The 18,605-nt window shown below is 39.9% G+C and overlaps 1 protein-coding gene and 1 pseudogene across 4 annotated transcripts in view; one reads left to right on the top strand and one right to left on the bottom strand.

The window, feature by feature from the left end:
* The window catches only part of Cenpp (centromere protein P), a 188,926-nt gene that overhangs the window by 148,141 nt on the left and 22,180 nt on the right, over positions 1-18,605 (top strand). The window contains exon 6 of one of the 4 annotated variants that reach the window (XM_011244405.3): positions 7,176-7,315. The exons of the other annotated variants lie outside the window; for them this stretch is intronic. Within the exon in view, the coding sequence (XP_011242707.1) occupies positions 7,176-7,250 (75 nt within the window). The 3' untranslated portion in view covers positions 7,251-7,315. Of the gene's footprint in view, positions 1-7,175; positions 7,316-18,605 lie in introns of those variants that run through there. 4 annotated transcript variants of the gene reach the window in all.
* Positions 8,421-11,209, bottom strand: Tes3-ps (testis derived transcript 3, pseudogene; annotated as a pseudogene).

The raw sequence follows: 18,605 nt of genomic DNA, 5'->3' as shown, positions 1-18,605 counted from the left end.
AAAGAAGTAACTAGGGAAAATGGTTTCCAAGGGAAAAAATTTTTTTAATCACAGGAAAAGTGGAAAACATCAGCGGGAGTTGGGCGGGGTGGGGGTGGGGGGCCATTTCCTTTGCAGGCTGAAAAGGCATTAAAAAAAAAATCTGTGACTTTCATAGGCTTTTTACATAAAATATTGCACGAATATTGATGTTCAAACAAGCCAACAAACTACTGGAGATTTGTCAGGGTTATAGGGGTGGTAGTCTCATCACCTACAACCTGTATGTATCTCCAATCCTGTTTAAATTGGGTTAAATTTGTCTGTATTAAGGAAACAAAAACTAGTTACATATTAATACCATTAGATTATGTGATTTCAGCAGCTGGGTGGTAGTGCACAGGTGTAATCACAGCACGTGGGAGGTAGAAGCACTGGGAGTTTAAGATCATTCTGGGCTACATAAGACCCTGTCTACAAAAAATTATTGATTTCATATATATGAAATACATGTATCTCTATCTCTAGCTAACCTGGAACTCATTATGTAAAACCAGGCTGCACTTGAACTCACAGAGGATCTGCCTGACTCTCTCTCTCTCCCAGTGCTAGGATTAAAAGTATGCAACATTACACCTAGGTTTTTTTCCTCTGTGTGCGTGTGTGTGTGTGTGTGTGTGTGTGTGTGTGTGTGCATGCACATTTAATGTATAAGGGAGCAGCAAGCCTCCTCATTACTGGTTATTCTAGCAAATTAGTTGTGTGCTTTGGCCTCCTGTTTCTTTATCTCTCCATAAGAAAGTTAGAAAAGCACCCAGCACTGCTGGGTGCTTGAATTACTCTGTGGAAGAACCAGGTGAGATGACAACCAACTACTATCAAGACACATAGACTTGACATTTAGTAATAATAAAGACAAAGACTTAACATACTTGCAGATGATGATAAATCTTAAGTGACTTATGTGGTGAATGATACTTGCCTCTACATATCAAATTTTGAAACAAGAAAATTGTGAATAAATGCCTTTACATTTTTTAAAAGAATTTATTTTTTCAATCAAAAAGTCATTACAAAAAGAAAAAGAAAGCAATTCGACTGACTAATCAAACAAAAAAAAAGCACTAGATTAGAAGTTCATAGAGTACAAAATGCTAGTGGTTGGTGAAAGGCAGGAAGCAGTTTTCAACATCAATAGTGGTCAAGAAGTATTCATTAAAGTGTGTACTATCATCCCTAGTGTGAAATGCTGAAACAAAACATGGAGGTACAGTGTGAGCATTATTACTATTCTCAAAAATAATTCCAAATAATTCTCACATACTTAGCAATCATCAGTCACAGCCTGATTTGGAACATGCTGTTTTGTTGGAGGGAAACTGTGTTCGTGGCATGCTGTGTGTGGCAAACAGAAATGGTTCTGTTGAGGACAGCTAGCTAATAAAGAGCAGTACTGTCTGCCCACGAGTTACCTCAAGAAACCAATTATAGGAACACCTTTCGGTACAGAGATGTGCCTTCAGGATAGTACTTTGAAGCACTCTAACTATGGACTTCATTTTTAAAAATGTAACCCAATTGTATATTTAGAACAATGGATTACAAAGCTCTAAAATAATCCCATTAAGATTGGCATGTGAAGTTGTCTCAGATATACCAAGAGGAAAAAGGAAATATTCAAAACAATATATGCATTATCTTTTGGTGTGTGTGTGTTTGTGTGTGTGTGTGTGTGTGTGTAATTTGACTTCTTTCCAAAATGCAGATTCGAAGGGATAAACAACTGTTAATATTTATCTCTGGGTGATGAAATTACAGAGACAATTTTTCTAAGTAATTCATCATTTTCACAGTGTTTTGTACTTTTTTATAACTAGATGAGGAAAGAATAACTGTAAAAGATTATAAGCAAAAAACTTACTTTTTAAAAAGAGATTGTGTGTGTGTGTGTGTGTGTGTGTGTGTGTGTTGCCTGCATGTATCTTATTTACCATGTGCATTCAGTGCCCAGAGAAGCCAGAAGAGGACATCATATCCCCTAGAACTGGAGTTATAGACAGTTGTAAGCCACTCTTAAGAGTGCTAGGAAATAGAACCCTCTGCAAGAACAGCTCGTGCTCTTAATGACTGAGACATCTTTCTGGATCTTTTCGCAAAAGTAACTCTCTAGTGGGATAAAGGAATAATAGTAACTATCATTCTAAGATAAACATGGTTGGAAAACAATTAAGATTTCTGAGGTCACTGCTTTACAAGTTTTGTGGTTGAATGGATGAGCTCTTTTTCAGAAACGATTTTAACCACACTAGTACATGGAAAATGGTAGTTACAGTTTTTCCTTCTCTTTTATTCTTTTGGGCATAATTATGTCCTAAAACTTGGCTACCATAGTGCCCTGAGGAGTATAGTATTTGCCACCAAAGACCAATAGTACCAAAGAATTTGCAAAGAGTGAGCAGCACCCATGCTAGGAGGGAGCCTTTAGACCTTTCTTTTACTTAGACTGGTCATTGTTTATTGTCAACACAAGCTGGAGTTACCTGGAAATAGTGGACCTTAATTGAAGAATTGGTATTGTAAGATTGGTCTGTGGGCACGTCTTTAGGGAATTGTCTTTGATTAGTGACTACTGTGAGGGGGCCCAGCCGACTGTGGGTGCTGGCATCCCTGGGTGGGTGATCCTGGACTGGATAAGAATGCTCGATAGAAAGCAAGTCAGTAAGTAGTTTTTCTACATGGTTTCTACCTCTGCTCATGCTAGAATTCCTGTCCTGGTTCTCTCAGTGGTGGATTATATCCTAGACATTCAATGAAATAAACCTCCCTCCCTAAGTTACTTTTGATCTTAATGTTTATAACAGCAACAGAAAGCAAACTAGAACAAAAATTAGTACCAGAAGAGGGGTGCTGGTATGATAGGCCTGGCCATGTTATTTGGAGGGGGTGCAGGGTGAAAATTGAAAAGATCTTGGAACTGAAATCTAGAAAAGCTATTAAGTGCTGAGAGCTTAATGAGCTGTTCTTGGGAGCTTGAAAGATAGCACAGAGAGAAATGCTGACAATGGAGGCCCGTTGTGAAGTTTCAGAGGAAAGAACATCCCTAAAAGATCTTTTCTTTCCAGTTCAAGACTCTGTGGTTGCTGTTTAACTGGAGCTGAAATTTTAACTGTGATTAACAAGAAATGAATACTCCTGAAGTGTAAAGCCTTGTGTGCTTTACTAGGCAACAGATTGCTGGTTAACTGAGGCTGAAACTTAGCTCTGGTTTATAAGAGAAAAGCACCAGCGAGGTTAAAGCTTCTGGAAAGTATTTCCTTAGGGTCAAATACACAATCATGATCCAGTGGGAAGCCAAGACTGTACACCAAACATAATTTTGCAGCATAATTTGGCAAATAATGTTTAAGGGTTTCGCACATGATACTGGTTTTGAAAGTAAGTCTGGCATTAAAGGGTCATGGAGAGAAGATGAAGCTTGACACTGGATGGCAGGGTCACTGGAGACCCCAAAGGGAGACCAAAAGAGGCCAATGGTGAAGGCGCATTCTCAGTTTTGCAGTGGAGACTCCAGAAAATTGGGGATGCCAGGACTGAGAGATCTACCAAGGACAGCAGCATGTGTAGAATGGAGCTGTTCTGAGCCTACAAGATAAGCTATGTGTGCTGTGGGGTAGCAAAGCTAGAGAAGGAAGTGGATATACCCAAACCCTTTGCAGCCAGAACATCATGAGTGACTCCCAGATGTCTGACAGAGAGCTACAGGATTTAGTCTACACTGATAGACTTTGGTTTTCCTTATGTGTAATTATTTTTATTCTCTAGTTCTTAGAGTAAGGAAGTTTGTCTTTTTTCCAGAAGCCCACAGTTAAAGTTAAGAGTGAGACTTTTCAAGTTGTACATTATTTTATATTATAGTATTTATCAGATCTCGATGACAAACAAAAGATAAGGATTAAGGCAATGTGTTTGGGTACAAGTTGACAGGGAGTGGAGTCTACTTGTTAGATTCAGCTTTCAACTTGATAAAACCCAGAGTTATTAGAGGAAGTCTTGATCATATTGGCCTGTGGAAGTGTCTTTATGGCATTTTCTGTTGTTGTTGTTGTTATTGTTGTTGTGTTTCTAGAGGGAGACCCTTATTAACTTAGAGAGTGAACATGGTATATTGTTTAGTGATAGAAAGGAAATTACAAATCTTGATGCTTTTTAGATATATGAGTAGATATGAAGGCTGGTATATCTAAAAATAACCAAAACTTTATTGAGAACTTTATAGATTGTTATTTTATTCATACTTACTTCTTGTACTTTCTGAATATTTATTTATATTTCTACTCAGAAAAATAAGGCTATTTGTTTTACACACACACAATAAAACAAAACAGAAAGAGCTCCTTAAATAATAACCGGGTTCTGATCCTAACTTTTCCACCAATCCCTTTAACTCCTAACTTAATATTTTTATACTTCTATTTGATAACAAGGCAGCATACAATATAATATATTTTCTCCCTCTCAACTCTTCCCTTTCCCTCTCCTACTCTCACTTTCTGGTTTTCATCATATCCCCTTCCTTCCTTCCTTCCTTCCTTCCTTCCTTCCTAATTAACTACATCATTTTTTTCCATTCCTTTTCCTTCCTCCAATTGCTCCATGCCCCTGCCTTTAAATTCCTGGCAACCTCTTCTATGTTATTGTTCGTGTGTGTGTGTGTGTGTGTGTGTGTGTGTGTGTGTGCGTGCGCGCGCGTGCAAGCGTGCATGTGTGTGCAGTGTGAGTGTGCAGGTGTATGTGTGTGAGATCTGATTCTCAACATTCCTTAATCACCTATAATTATTTGTGTACTGTGGAGACCACATCGGCTTTCTGGAGGTTTCCCTCATCCACATTAGAATGTCTATTGGTGTTGTCCTTCTTCAGATTGTATTTGGGCAAACATATTTGTAGAGAAATTTTAATCTAGCAACATGGCTGCTCTGGCAAGGGATCACATCCAAAGACCTTCTTTGTCTCTGTGATCTGACTGGAATGACACACCTTTTATCCTTCTGGTAGAATACAGACATGCTCTTAGTACATACCTTTAATCACAGACAATGCAGGAGAACTTAATTTGTAGAAGGAAGCAGCCATATTTGAAAGTGGCATCTAATTGAGGGGCAGACAAAATAACAAATCAGAGAAATATTTGATAAAATGAGCAGAGAATGGATAGTCCAACTCTCAGAAGAACAGACAAGAACGAGAGGCACAGTGAGGAGTGGAGGGCTGTTCAGTAAGTGCAGTTTAGCTGTGGTCAGTCAATGCTGTGCAGTTCAGCTGAGTTCAGTTCAGTGCAGTTCTATGCAGTTCAGTTGGTGGAATTCAGAGGCAGTTTTACCAAGCACAGCAGTTCAGTGAGAAGCTGAAAGGACCTTGGATCAGTCAGCTTGGAAAGGAGTTTTGAACAGCTTAGTTGAACCAGCCAGCCAGAGTTCAGCAAGAACTAAAAAGGATGAGCTTAAGTAAGCCTCCAAGACAACAATTATATCCAGCAAATAAAAATTGCTTTTATGCATGTTGGTGAGATGTTGGGGGTGTAGCCTCTGACATTTTAAGAGACACAATCTGACAGCAAACTCCTGGTTCTTTGAATATTAAAGTTTTCCTGTCCCTTCTTCCTCCAAGACCCCACAACCTTGGGTGTAGGAATTGTACCACTACAGCCTGTACTCCACAACTCTGCATTTTGATTAGCTGTAATTTTCTATAATGACTTCCATCTATTGAAGAGAGAAGGAAACTCCTCTCGCACAGGTGAGGAGGACACATATCTATAAGAATAAGGACAAATATTTAGAATGTAGTTAGGTTTTACAGGGTTAGTAAGGTGGCAGTTGTGGATTCTCCTTCTATGTTCACAGCTTTCCTAGTCCTAAAATAGTTGGCTAGAATCCCTGGACCAAATAGAGTTCACTCTTCTTGAGCATCTCTTAAGTCCAATTAGACTGCTGTTGGTGACTACTAAAGTATGTGTGCCATGACTGCATGCACTTTCAGGGTTGTCATTGCTAGTCATTATGGTTCATAGGTGTCATAGCTGGGTAGGACTACTGGTTGCTTCCCTCCTTTGGAAAGTTGCATAGCTCCTTCTAGAACCATGAAAGTTTCATCTCGAAGGAAAAGGCTTTCAGACCAGTTCCAGCTCACAGGCTCTGGGTACTGACTCTGGGTTCAAACTGCATTGTATCTTCAGCAATGGGGACTTCCCTTCTACCTTTCAGGGGCAACGAATAGCAGTAATAGAATAGAAACCTGTAATGTTTTAGGAGTCTTGGATGACCCTGACCAACAGCTCATACCTGTGTTGGAATTTTTGTTAGATGATCTGTTACTCTTGCAAACAACATTGTCAGCCCAGATGGGAATTTATTGAGAGGTGTATTAGTCAGGGTTCTCTAGAGTCACAGAACTTATGGATAGTCTCTAGATAGTAAAGGAATTTATTGATGACTTACAGTCGGCAGCCCAATTCCCAACAATTGTTCAGTCGCAGCTGTGAATAGAAGTCCAAGGATCTAGCAGTTACTCAGTCTCACGCAGCAAGCAGGCGAAGGAGAAAGAGCAAGAGCTAGACTCCCTTCTTCCAATGTCCTTATATTGTCTCCAGCAGAAGGTGTAGCTCAGATTAAAGGTGTGTTCCGCCACACCTTTAATCCCAGATGAAAGGTGTAGCCCAGATTAAAGGTGTGTTCCTTAAACTCGGAGATTCAATCTTCTGGAATCCATAGCCACTGTGGCTCAAGATCTTCAAACCAAGATCCAGATAAGGATCTCCAAGCCTCCAGATAAGGGTCACTGGTGAGCCTTCCAATTCCGGATTGTAGTTCATTCCAAATATTGTCAAGTTGACAACCAGGAATAGCCACTACAAGAGGGAATTTATATTTATATCAACTTATATATTATAGTATCTTAGGAAGTTAATAATATTATTACTTAAGACTTTTCCACGCATTCTTAATGTTATTTTACCCTCTTCTGCATTTATTTCCCTCCTCCCAAATGATCCCTTTTTGCTTTCCTGCTTTCTGCAGTTATTCAAAGTCACATATGTACTCATCTCGAGATTGGGAGTTAGAAATCTTGATGAGAGAGAACATGCAATATGTGTCTTTCTGAATCTGGGTTACCTCACTCAGTATGATCTTTTCTAGGTCCATCCATTTAGGGATGACAAATTCAGCAGTATGGCATCATACAGAATCAACTTAATCTCTAAAGAAAGGTAAAGGCACCCCATGCTCATGGATTGGTGGGATTAGTATTGTAAAAATGACCATTTTGTGGACACTTTGCCCCTTCTTAGAATTGGGAACAAAACACCCATGGAAGGAGTTACAGAGACAAAGTTTGGAGCTGAGACGAAAGGATGGACCATCTAGAGACTGCCATATCCGGGGATCCATCGCTGACACCATTGCATACACTAGCAAGATTTTGCTGAAAGGACCCTGATATAGCTGTCTCTTGTGAGACTATGTCAGGGCCTAGCAAACACAGAAGTGGATGCTCACAGTCAGCTATTGGATGGATCACAGGGCCCCCAATGGAGGAGCTAGAGAAAGTACCCAAGGAGCTGAAGGGGTCTGCAACCCTATAGGTGCAACAACAATATGAACTAATCAGTACCCACCGGAGCTCGTGTCTCTAGCTGCATATGTATCAAAAGATGGCCTAGTCGGCCATCACTGGAAAAAGAGGCCCATTGGACTTGCAAACTTTATATGCCCCAGTACAGGGGAATGCCAGGGCCAAGAAGTGGGAGTGGGTGGGTAGGGGAGTGGAGGGGAAGGTACGGGGGACTTTTGGGATAGCACTGGAAATGTAAATGAAGAAAATACCTAATAAAAATAAATAAATAAATAAATAAAAATGATCATTTTACTAAAAGCCATTTACAAAGTCAATGCAATGCAAATCAAACTCTGCATCTTCTTCACAAAAACAGAAAAGTATCCTAAAAGTCATGTTCTCAGATCCACTCTTAGCTTCATTACTTGTTCTCCTTCATATTCAACAGAAACAAGAAGCCTAGGGAAACCGCCTAGTCAGTAAAGTATGTGCTTTGCCAGATCCCTAGAACCACACACACACACATTCACACACAAAAGAACAACAAAGGAAACTACATTTGCCTCTTATAGTTTAATTTCCTTCCTTTTTAGCCATATTAGGCCCTTTTCTTTTTTCTTTTCTTTTCTTACTTTTTCTTGATAGAAGAGTACATTTACAGTAAAAATATAATTTATGCTGTACAGCATTTTAAATTTTATACATTTATTTATTCATTCATTCATTTATTTTGGTTTTCTGAGACAAGGTCTTATATAGCCAGACTGACTTCAGACTCACTGTTACCAAAGCTTAGGAACATAGGCACACCCCACTTTTTTTTTTTTTTTTTATGAAAAAAAATTTATGAGGCAGGGAAAGAAGCTAATGGAGTCTCATTTGAAAACAAATCATATCTGAATCAATCAATCTGAAAACAATACCAAAACTCAAAATGTTCCATGTAGGGAATAAACAATATAGGTCTGTAAAACTTTTAAAGATTATATACATATATCTTTAATTTTTTTCATAATTGAAGTTCTTTATATTTACAAAAATGAAATCAAGAAATACTGAAAACAGCAAGATTCTTTTCCTTTTAATGACCAATCCCTGTAACGTGAATAGAAATTTACTCTAAGCTTCTTTTGGTAGAAATGCATTCCTAAATTAAAGTTATGATTGGATTAATGATATATCTGTAAGGTAAGCTTTCAATGCATTTTCCAAATCATGTGACTAAAAAGCAGTTTTAATCATTTCCATATCTGCATAAATTGTTCCGCTATTCTGAAGAACATTCCTTGGTACCCTACAGAGGACCTGGATACATGAAGCAAAATCTGTTCCTATTGAAGACCAGTCACCCAACATTTAGTTCATCATTTTAACTTCCTCATGGAAATATGTATGAATACACCCCTTTCACATGTCAGTATGTTATCAGAGAAACAAGCATTTTCAGCAGGAGAGCAAGGCATGAGTCCTGTCATGGAAAAACAAAAAACAAAAAACAAAACCAATCAAGACTGCATTCTGCTGTGATGTGGAAATAGCAAATGCAAGTGAGACAAAAACAGTCAAAAGTCAAATAATTTATAGAACAGAAGCCATTGGTATCTGCACCAGTGCTCGCCTGTCTGACAATCTCTGCTTCTGGAGTAGACTTGGCAACCACAGTGATTTAGCAGTAAGCCATCTCAACAGTCAGCAGCCAACACGGCTGGACCACGCCTCAAAGAGCAGTGCCATGGGAGAAAGGTTGAACTTCACGGCTCATCACAACCATATTCAAAATCTAAATCTTACTATCTTCTTATAAATTAAGTGAATTGCATTGTGTTCCATAGTGAGATGACAAAAAATTAAAAAAAAAAAAAACAAACAAACCTAATACCCTCATGCCTAAATTTAGAATATTATATTGTATAGCAATCCAAAACATTCAAAACAAATGAAATAGTTTAACTTATTCAGAAGGCATAGAAGTATTTCAGAGCATAATGAAATCCGATTATGTGGTGTGTGATGCACAAGTGTGGAGTCTAACATCTGATCTCATTACAATATTTTTTTAAATAAAAGTTCACTGCAGGACACTGTATAAACATGGGTAAGATAACCACAGACCTGTTCTGTAGAACCTTTGTGAGCATCTGAAACACAAGACATATTTCAGGGAGTCCCCAGATTATCCTTTTTTTTTCATGTGTTGGTTATTTTGACATTTCTTATATCAGGTATTCTACTCACACCAGCAGTACATGTAGTTTGCCAGGGAAATTAAATTCCCCCAACCAAACACCATTTCAGATGCGGTACACTCAGATAAATCACTCTCATTTGAAGTGCTGCCAGCACAGTCTTTGCAACTAGCCCAAAGCATATACTTAAGAAGTTTTTATAAATTGTTGTGGTGTTCATTATTATGTTTAATTCTTATGCCAAACTGTTTTCTGATGAAGACAGCATTGTGCTTTATGCAAGAATGGAAACCTCAAAATAATCACCATCAAGTTTCTATGACTTATGGGAAGACAGACTAAGATGGTCCACAGGTGTAAGATGAAATCCACAATGTCGGAATTATAAATGCTTAGAGTGGCCCAGACTAGAAGACAAGCCCAAACCACCAGTAGAAGAATGGAGTACGATATGGTCCAAGATGTATCCTTAAAAGTTTTGTCTCAACCCTCAGTTTGAATTATGAGGATTGATCTTCAGTCCAGCCAGCAGAAATTGACTGTGCATTTTCCGTTGTATTTATTGTACAGACTATGTACATTCTAGAAGGTTCCTTTAGTGCTACAATGTTGTACTTTTTGTCCCAGCAATTTGAGGGCGTGCAAATTCCACAAAGTCATCAATAAGGACAGGCCATGCTCCTTCTTCATCATAATTGGACATGTCATCTGCAATCATTGAACTGAAGTCTAACAGAAGATTCCACGTGTCTTTTGGTATTGATCGTTTATGATGCTCCAACAAAAATTTATTCCATAAGTCTAAGAATTTAAATCTTCCATTAAGCACTAAGTTCCAGTAAGCAATGGCCATTTCTAGATCTAATCCTTTTTGTCCTGGATTCTTTGCAAAATTAAAAGTAAACTGGTAAAAATCCTTAAATCGTCCTGGTTCTTTCAATTCTTGTTCCATCTTGGGTATTTGGGCCTTTAGTTTTTCTATGCTGTCACATCCTAACTCTGTCATGCCATCCATGAACTCCTGTTTGGAGAACTCGAACTGTGTGGCCGCCCTGAACTTCCATGCAATGATCAACACACTGATGCTGGCTGGATCGAGGGCCAGATCATCACAGAACTGCTGTATACCATCTATTCCAATTTTATTTTCATCCTGAGGGTCTTTGTATCTAGTGTACAGTTGCTCTAACTTCTTCCTGTCCAACGATCCTTTTACACTCTCCCGTATATAAAGTTCTGGATTTTGAAAAAAATTATCTGTTGCAACATCTAACTTCCAGTCATTTTGAGAAAGACAACTTACTGCAGTTTTCTCACTAGATTGTGTGAAGATCATAAACTGACTAACTTTATCCTTCTGCGATGATTTCAACTTGTTCATGTTGGTGTCCTCCGGACCTCTCCCCTCCTCCTCCGGCTCCGCAGCGAATCCACACCCCACTTTTAAAGAAACCCAGCCAGGCATAGTGGTGTACCCTTTAATCGCAGCACACCGGAGGCAGAAGCAGACAGATCTCTGTGAGTTTGTGGCCAGACTGGTTTATGTAGTAAGTCTGAGGACAGTCAAAGCTACAAAGAGAGACTGTATCTGGAAAATAAATAAATAGATAAAGTACCTGAGAATAGACATTTTCTGTAAGCTCACTGCAGAATCAGGTACTTGCCTGATCCTTGTCACAGCACAGGACAGATGGAGACCCAGATGGGAGCAACATAAAGGAACAACATATGCAAGAACCTCCTTTCCTTTCCTAAGCAATGAACACATGACTTCAATAAATTCTAAGCCATGTTATATACATTATTGTTCTCCGTTTTGAAATGGAACAAAACTAAGGTGTCACAGAAGCAAACTGAGGAAACTGAATGAGGTTAAACTACTTAATGTAGTTAAATGGGAAATTGACAACAGCCTCAAGCTATTCTGATTCATGTTTCTTACAACATTCAAGGCTGTATCACCCATCAGGGTTTCCTTCCTGAGCAGCCATTGGAGGGCATGTGAACAGGCAGCCGCTCTTATCATTACTGGTCTCCATATCACAGAAGTTCTTAAATGCTAATGAAAGCCCATTTCTCACTGCCAGGACAGACGTGACAGCAGACAGCTGCAGTCAGACCTAAGCCCAGCTACTAAATCTGGATGAGCTGCATGTCCTTTCTGGCCCTCAGATGACTGATCTTTGATGCAAGACCATCAGAGACTTCTTAGGTTGTTTCTCTCGGGATTTATAGGGTGTGGTGTTCCTGCCTTGGAAAACAGGCAGCTCAAAGCATTCAGAATTGTTATTTTCCCTGTAATTTCCCTCCTGTAATCCTGAAACCCATGCTTAGTGAGGCCTGGTGAGAAAGTTCCACATATGGTAGTTTGAGCATTGTTGGGAATGGGGATTCTTTTCCACTGATACACTGTCTGAAGGAGATGGCTGTAAACCAGGGTGACCACAATATTTACAAAGGTATGTAATGAAAAAGGAAGACTTTGGCAACTAATGTAACTCCATCACTCACAGGGAGGATAAAGAGACGTTCACTTGAGATTTAATAAATCAAAACATAGTGTGTTTGTCCACAGCTTCATTTTTTCCCATTACTGGTGGGTGATGTCATCATCTTCATTTCCCTCAGAATCTGTTTGCGTCCAGGGAAAGAAAAGACTAATGTTAGCTGCAGTTATTATCATGTAACCTTGCCACCTGTGTAGATTTATCTGTGTCTGTCTGTGTTTCTGTGTGTTGTCTGTATGCGGGTTTGTGCACATGAGTGCAGCAGAGGCCAGAGGCATCAGATCCCTGGAGCTAAAGTCAGAAGCAGTTGTAAGCACCTGAAGTGGAAGCTGAGAATCAAACGTGGGTCCTCTGCAAGAGCAATGTGAGCTTTTAATCCCCAAGCCATCTATCTCTTCAGCCCTTACTTATATTTTCCTTTTCTCCTTGGTGCTCGTGGTCAAATCCATTGCCTTATGTATGTTAAGCAAAAGTAGTACCAATAAACTATTCCTCTTACTCTAGGAGGTTTTCGTTTAGTTTCTCAAATTAAGTTCTGGATTTTCTTTTTCCAGCACTAGAGATCAAACCCTATGCCTGCCTTCCTCTTGCAAGGCAAGTCCAGAAGAAGCCATGTGTTTTTAAATAAAAATCCTAGTGCCAGTATGGCATACCTCCTTATGCATTATTGGCCAGGCAGAACCCAGAGGTCCTCAAAACAATATAGGCTAGTGCCAAAACTCTTAGTTGCTCACCAGAACCAGACCCTGTTGTTGAAGACGAGACATTTTGTTTCCAAGACCAAATCAAGCTGAAAAGGAACTGGTGGCATCCTTCCCTAAACTACTTTTCATAGTGCTGGAAAGTGCTGTGCAGACCTGGAGGAGAAAAAGCATTAATTTGTCTTATCCATGTGTGAACCCCAGGCAGGATGTGCCCTCTAGTGTAACAATGCCATGGCTATTATGGGGGTGACTATACTGGCTGGCTTTGTGTGCCAACTTGACACACAGGCTGGAGTTATCACAGAGAAAGGAGCTTCCGATGGGGAAGTGCCTCCATGAGATCTAGCTGTGGGGCATTTTCTCAATTAGTGATCAAGCGGGGAGGGCTTCTTGTGAGTGGTACCAACTCTGGGCTGGTAGTCTCAGGCTCTATAAGAAAGCCAGCTGAGCAAGCCAGGGGAAGCAAGCCAGCAAGAATCATCCCTCCATGGCCTCTGCATCAGCTCCTGCTCCCTGACCTGCTTAAGTTCCAGTCCTGACTTCCTTGGTGATGAACATCAATGTGGAAAGTGTAAGCTGAATAAACCCTTTCCTCCCCAACTTGCTTCTTGGTCATGATGTTTGTCCAGAAATAGAAACCCTAAGACAGTAACCAACCACTTTATGGTTGGATTTAAGGCCTACTGCACAGAAGGAATTCATGCCTGGTACTATAAACTTGGTCAGCTCCCACATCTGCAGAGATCAGAGGAAACCTGCTACTATTGTTAAATGGTCACAGCATCAGAATACCTTCTAAATGGTAATGTTTATGCTTACAGATTGGTGCTGCTTTAAGCTTTAGTCAGAGGAGCTTCTGTGTGAAGTGGGTAGCAGTTAATGCAGGCACTGTACTGAGAACAAGTGCCTATTTAATATGCACCCTTTAACAGGACATTTACATCATCCACCTGCCAAAGCTCAGGGAACATTGGAAAAGATGAATGCAAAAATCTAAAAAATCTTCCTAAATCATACAAAATAAAATTTAGTATTGCTGAGAAGTATATCTAAAACAATGATCACAACACTGCTGAGATAGTATTAAAATTGTAGTACTTCACAATCCACTGCTCACCTGTACCTGCATTTCTCTGCTGAAGTAAAGAGTTTTAACATCATTACTCACAGAGCAAAATCTATCTTGTTCAAAGCAAATAAGTGGAGCTGAGGCTTATCACCAAAACCTGTAACAATGCAAAGTCCCTACAGTACTTGGTAAGTTAATATATCTAGTAAAGTGTTAGGGCAATGACTGCCTCTGATAACTCAATTATGTTAGGATTTAGCCCAACAAGAGAGTTCATCCTTCGGGTGCCCAGCGTCCTGATTCAATCCCCAGAACCTCAAAACAAACCCTAGTGTCTATAGTTGTCAGAGAGTGACAGTGTTGAGCAATATCCAACCCAGATTATTCTCCTTCAGAAATTCCATTCTTCAGGTGTTCAGTGTCCTTGCTCTGCTGTGTCTTAATTGCTTAGTATATTTTGCTTCCTCTTCACCATCATCCCCCTCCTCCTCCTGCTGTTGTTGGGGGGGTGGGGATGCTGGTGGTGCTGGTGCTGGTGATGGATAAGGACAACGACAATGACAACCACACGATTGTGGGAATAGAGATTCAAATACAAGAGGAAAGCAGCAGAATCATATATGTCAGGCTTTGGAGATAACATTGAAACTTAAGTGCTGTACCCAAAAGTTGCAGGGGAAGAAGGGACCTGGATCTGCCTTTTTTTTAATGGCCACAGTGATCCTACTATGCTTTTTGAAGCAAATGGAAGGAGCCAATCTAGAAGCAGAGCACCACTAAAAATCTTGTGACAGTCAGGCAGTGATGGTGCATACCTTTAGTCACAGCACTTGGGAGACAGACAGAGGCAGATGGATCTCTTGAGTTCAAGGACAGACTGGTCTACAGAATAAGTTCTAGGACAGCCAGGGCTATCTAGAGAGACCCTGTCTCAAAACACACACACACACACACACACACACACACACACACACACAAATTCTCTTATCCATGAAAGATTTCTTTACCAAGATTGGGGAATTGAGTATATAAACTTAGTAAAATGTAAGATTTACTCAGGAATATGAAGCTTGGCTCTTGGGCATACTCCAACTACATTGCAGGATAGTTATTTCCTGAGGCAACCTCAGGCTACCACAGTCAGTTGTGCAGATTGTGTGATGGCTAGGAATAAAGCCACAGAGTTGAATGAAATCCTAGACTGCTGTGAATAATAAAGCAGAGAGGCGACGTTTATTAGGAATTAGGGGAACAAAGGATTTTAAAACTTTCCAAACTAAGCAGTTTCATGCATTGTTGACAGAAATGTAAAATGATAGACTTTATTTAAGTCACTTTATCAGACTACTTAATGCTGAGCCATTCTGCTTCTAGGGAGCTATCCTACAGACAGTTATGCACAGATAGACATCAATCTCTTATGTGGATATTTGTTGTAATGTATTAAGAACTCAAAAGTACACATAACCCAGGTGATGGTTGAAATTGTTACCTTCTAGAATGTGTTAGAGGAACCACAGAGTAAGAAAAGAAGCTGGGGCTGGAGAGATGGCTCAGTGGTTAAGAGCACTTCCAGAGGTCCTGAGTTCAATTCCCAACAACCACATGGTGGCTCACAGCCATCAGATGTCCTCTTCGGATGTGTCTGAAGACAGCAACAGTGTACTCATATGAATAAAATAAATAAATCTTAAAATAAAAAAAAAAAAGAAAAGAAGCACCAGGAATTGGTCTTCCCATTTAGATAATAGCTATACTGACAGAATCTGTCTGATGCAACTGTTTTGGAATTTTGGAGTCTACTAAGGACTTCCAATGTCCCAGAGGAAGGCTAAGGTAGTAAATTGTGGTTAATTTGGTCCATTTCAGCTCTTAGCACAGTAGCTGCTAACCAGTCCCAAACCTAGCTCCATCTCAGATATCTGTAACATGTCCCTGGGATAAACCAGTGTTCTCCTGTATATATCTGGGTCTGTTATCTGACTGCTGCTTCTGATCACAGAGGTTCAGAGGCAGGATCCGGTGCCTATCTTAGGGTTTCTATTGTTGCAATGAAACACCATGACCAAAAAGCAAGTTGGGAAGGAAAGGGTGTACTCAGCTTACACTTCCTCACTGTAGTTCATCATTGAAGGAAGCCAGAACAGGGATTCCAAACCGGTCAGAAACCTGGAGGCAGGAGCTGATGCAGACACCATGAAGCAGTGCTGCTTACTGGCTTGCTCCCCATGGTTTGCTCAGCCTGCTTTCTTATAGTAGAAGTATTACCTACAGTGGGCTGGAGCCTTCCCCTTCAATCACTAAATAAAGAAAGTTAACATAAAACTCTCTAGCACAATGCCCCTCCCTACCATTTGCAAGCCCTTTCTTTTCCTGCTGAAGCCATGCTCATATGCTCCTTTTTGTTGTTGTTCTTCATGTAAGAGCTAAATAATAAAGACTGGGCCATTAACAAGTTACTGCAGACACTAGGGAGATGGTTCAGTGGGTGATGTGCTCACTATGCAAGAATGAGGACATAAGTTCAAATTCCCAGCACCAGTGTAAAAGAGCAGTGCACATCGGTAACTCCAGCACTGGGGAATAGGAGGGAACTGGTGAATCGCTAGAGTTCGTTGGCCAGCCAATCTAGCTAAAGTAGTGAGCTCTGTGTTCAGTGAGAACCTAATCTCAAAAGAAAAGATGGAGAATGATAAAGACAGCTGGAGTTGACCTCTGATCTACACAAGCATACACAGCTGCAAGCTCATCTGTACACAGATGTGGACACATACCATACACAGCATATATGTATTGATCCACAAATAGTTTTTTTCAAATAAATCTAACTTCAATGATAAGCAGGGCTAAGAAAAATAAATGAAAGAGAAAAATATGATCCATGCTACACTTATGCATAGAAGGAATATTATAATGAAATCCCTTACATTCTGTATAGTCAGTGTACGATAATTTTTAAGTAACCTAATATATATAGGAAAAGTAGAAATTGACAGCACATGTTCCAAGAAAGGTGCTAGTTAGTTCTGAGTATAACTGAAAAGACATTAAGTTTGCACTTCAGACTGATCTTTGGCACAAATGAGAAAATAAATAAGAAAAATAAAGCACTTTTTAAAACTTAATTAACCCTAGAGGAAGGGAGAAGTGCTGATTTCTGTCCTTAGCAAACAGGATTAGGGTCTTGAAGGATACTACAAAGCAGACCAACCTGCAGCATAGAAGTCACAGGAGAAAAAAAGAAGCAGAAGGAGTATTTGAAGACATAATAACTAGAACCTCCCCAAAATGTATGCACATAAATATAAACATGCCTTGAGCTACGTAGCCAGTTCCATGTAAAAGACAGTAAAAAAATGTCAAATTTCTTGGAAAAAAAGACTTTGGACAACTATGAAGGATGTTCAAATAATTGAAGTAAGATGTGAGAGAGGTCAAGTTCTTAGGAACAAAACAGAAAATTAACAGACGTAACATAGAAAGTAGACGAGACCCAGCCTGGCTACATAGTGAGACCCCCATCTCAAAAGTGCAAGTATGCAAAAGCTCTAGAACTTGACCACAGTCAAACAACAAGTAAAATGAATACTAATTGTTGATCCTTAGTCTTTATAAAAAAAAGTAACTATTTCCTTCCCATTCCAAACCCATCGTTGTTGCTAAGAGAATTGGCTCCAATTCTCTTTGTTGAAAAATAGCAGAAACTATCTTCCAATAAGCCCAAGATGTACATTAAGAGGGCACAGCAGAGGAACACTGAAGAAATGTGCTTGTCTTAGGTCATGGAGAACTGCAGAAACTCTTTAGGGTCTGGGAGTGGGAATGGGAGCCTTTCAGGTCTGCATGGTCTGCAGATTCTCAATCCTTCTTTCTTTCTAGGGTCCTGTGCTGTCTTATCCCTACACTCTCTGTAACATTGTTTCATTCTCTTTCACAAATGCTGTCTCCTGCAGAGCAGCGTTTGCTGTGTTGGCAGATAGATATTGCTGAGTAGTGGTGATACTGGGCTTTATGAAGTTAACTATAAATTCAGCAAAAGACTGTCTAGGTAAACTGTTAGCTTTGTGATGAAGGGGAAAGTTGTTATTGTTGAATAGAACTTTCTTGAATAAACATCCTGAGAAGATCACCTTTATAATGTTGGAATGTGCTTCACTGTTCAACCTAGAACCAGTTTTACTCCTATTAGCCTGTCACTGTGGGGACTTCATTATTCTCTCTTTGCCTGGTACATTTATTTATGTCAGTGTCTTAGTTAGGGTTTTATGACTGTAAAAAGACACCATGACCAAGACAACTCTTATAAAGGCAAACATTTAACTGGGGCTGGCTTACAGGTTTAGAGGTTAAGTCCACTATCATCAAGCCAGGAAGCATGGCAGCATCCAGGCAGGCAGGAATGGGGCTGAAGCATGAGCTGAGAATTTTGCATCTTGATCTGACTACAGCCGGGGAAACTGACTGCACTGGGCCAAGCTTCAAAGCCCACCCCCACAGTGATGCACTTCCTCCAACAAGACCACACCTCCTAATAGTGCCACTTGCC

Source organism: Mus musculus, chromosome 13, assembly GCF_000001635.26.
Source record: "Mus musculus strain C57BL/6J chromosome 13, GRCm38.p6 C57BL/6J".
Classification (NCBI taxonomy): Eukaryota; Metazoa; Chordata; class Mammalia; order Rodentia; family Muridae; genus Mus; species Mus musculus.
The sequence above is the reverse complement of the archived record's forward strand: the minus strand, read 5'-3'. Positions and strand labels throughout refer to the sequence as shown.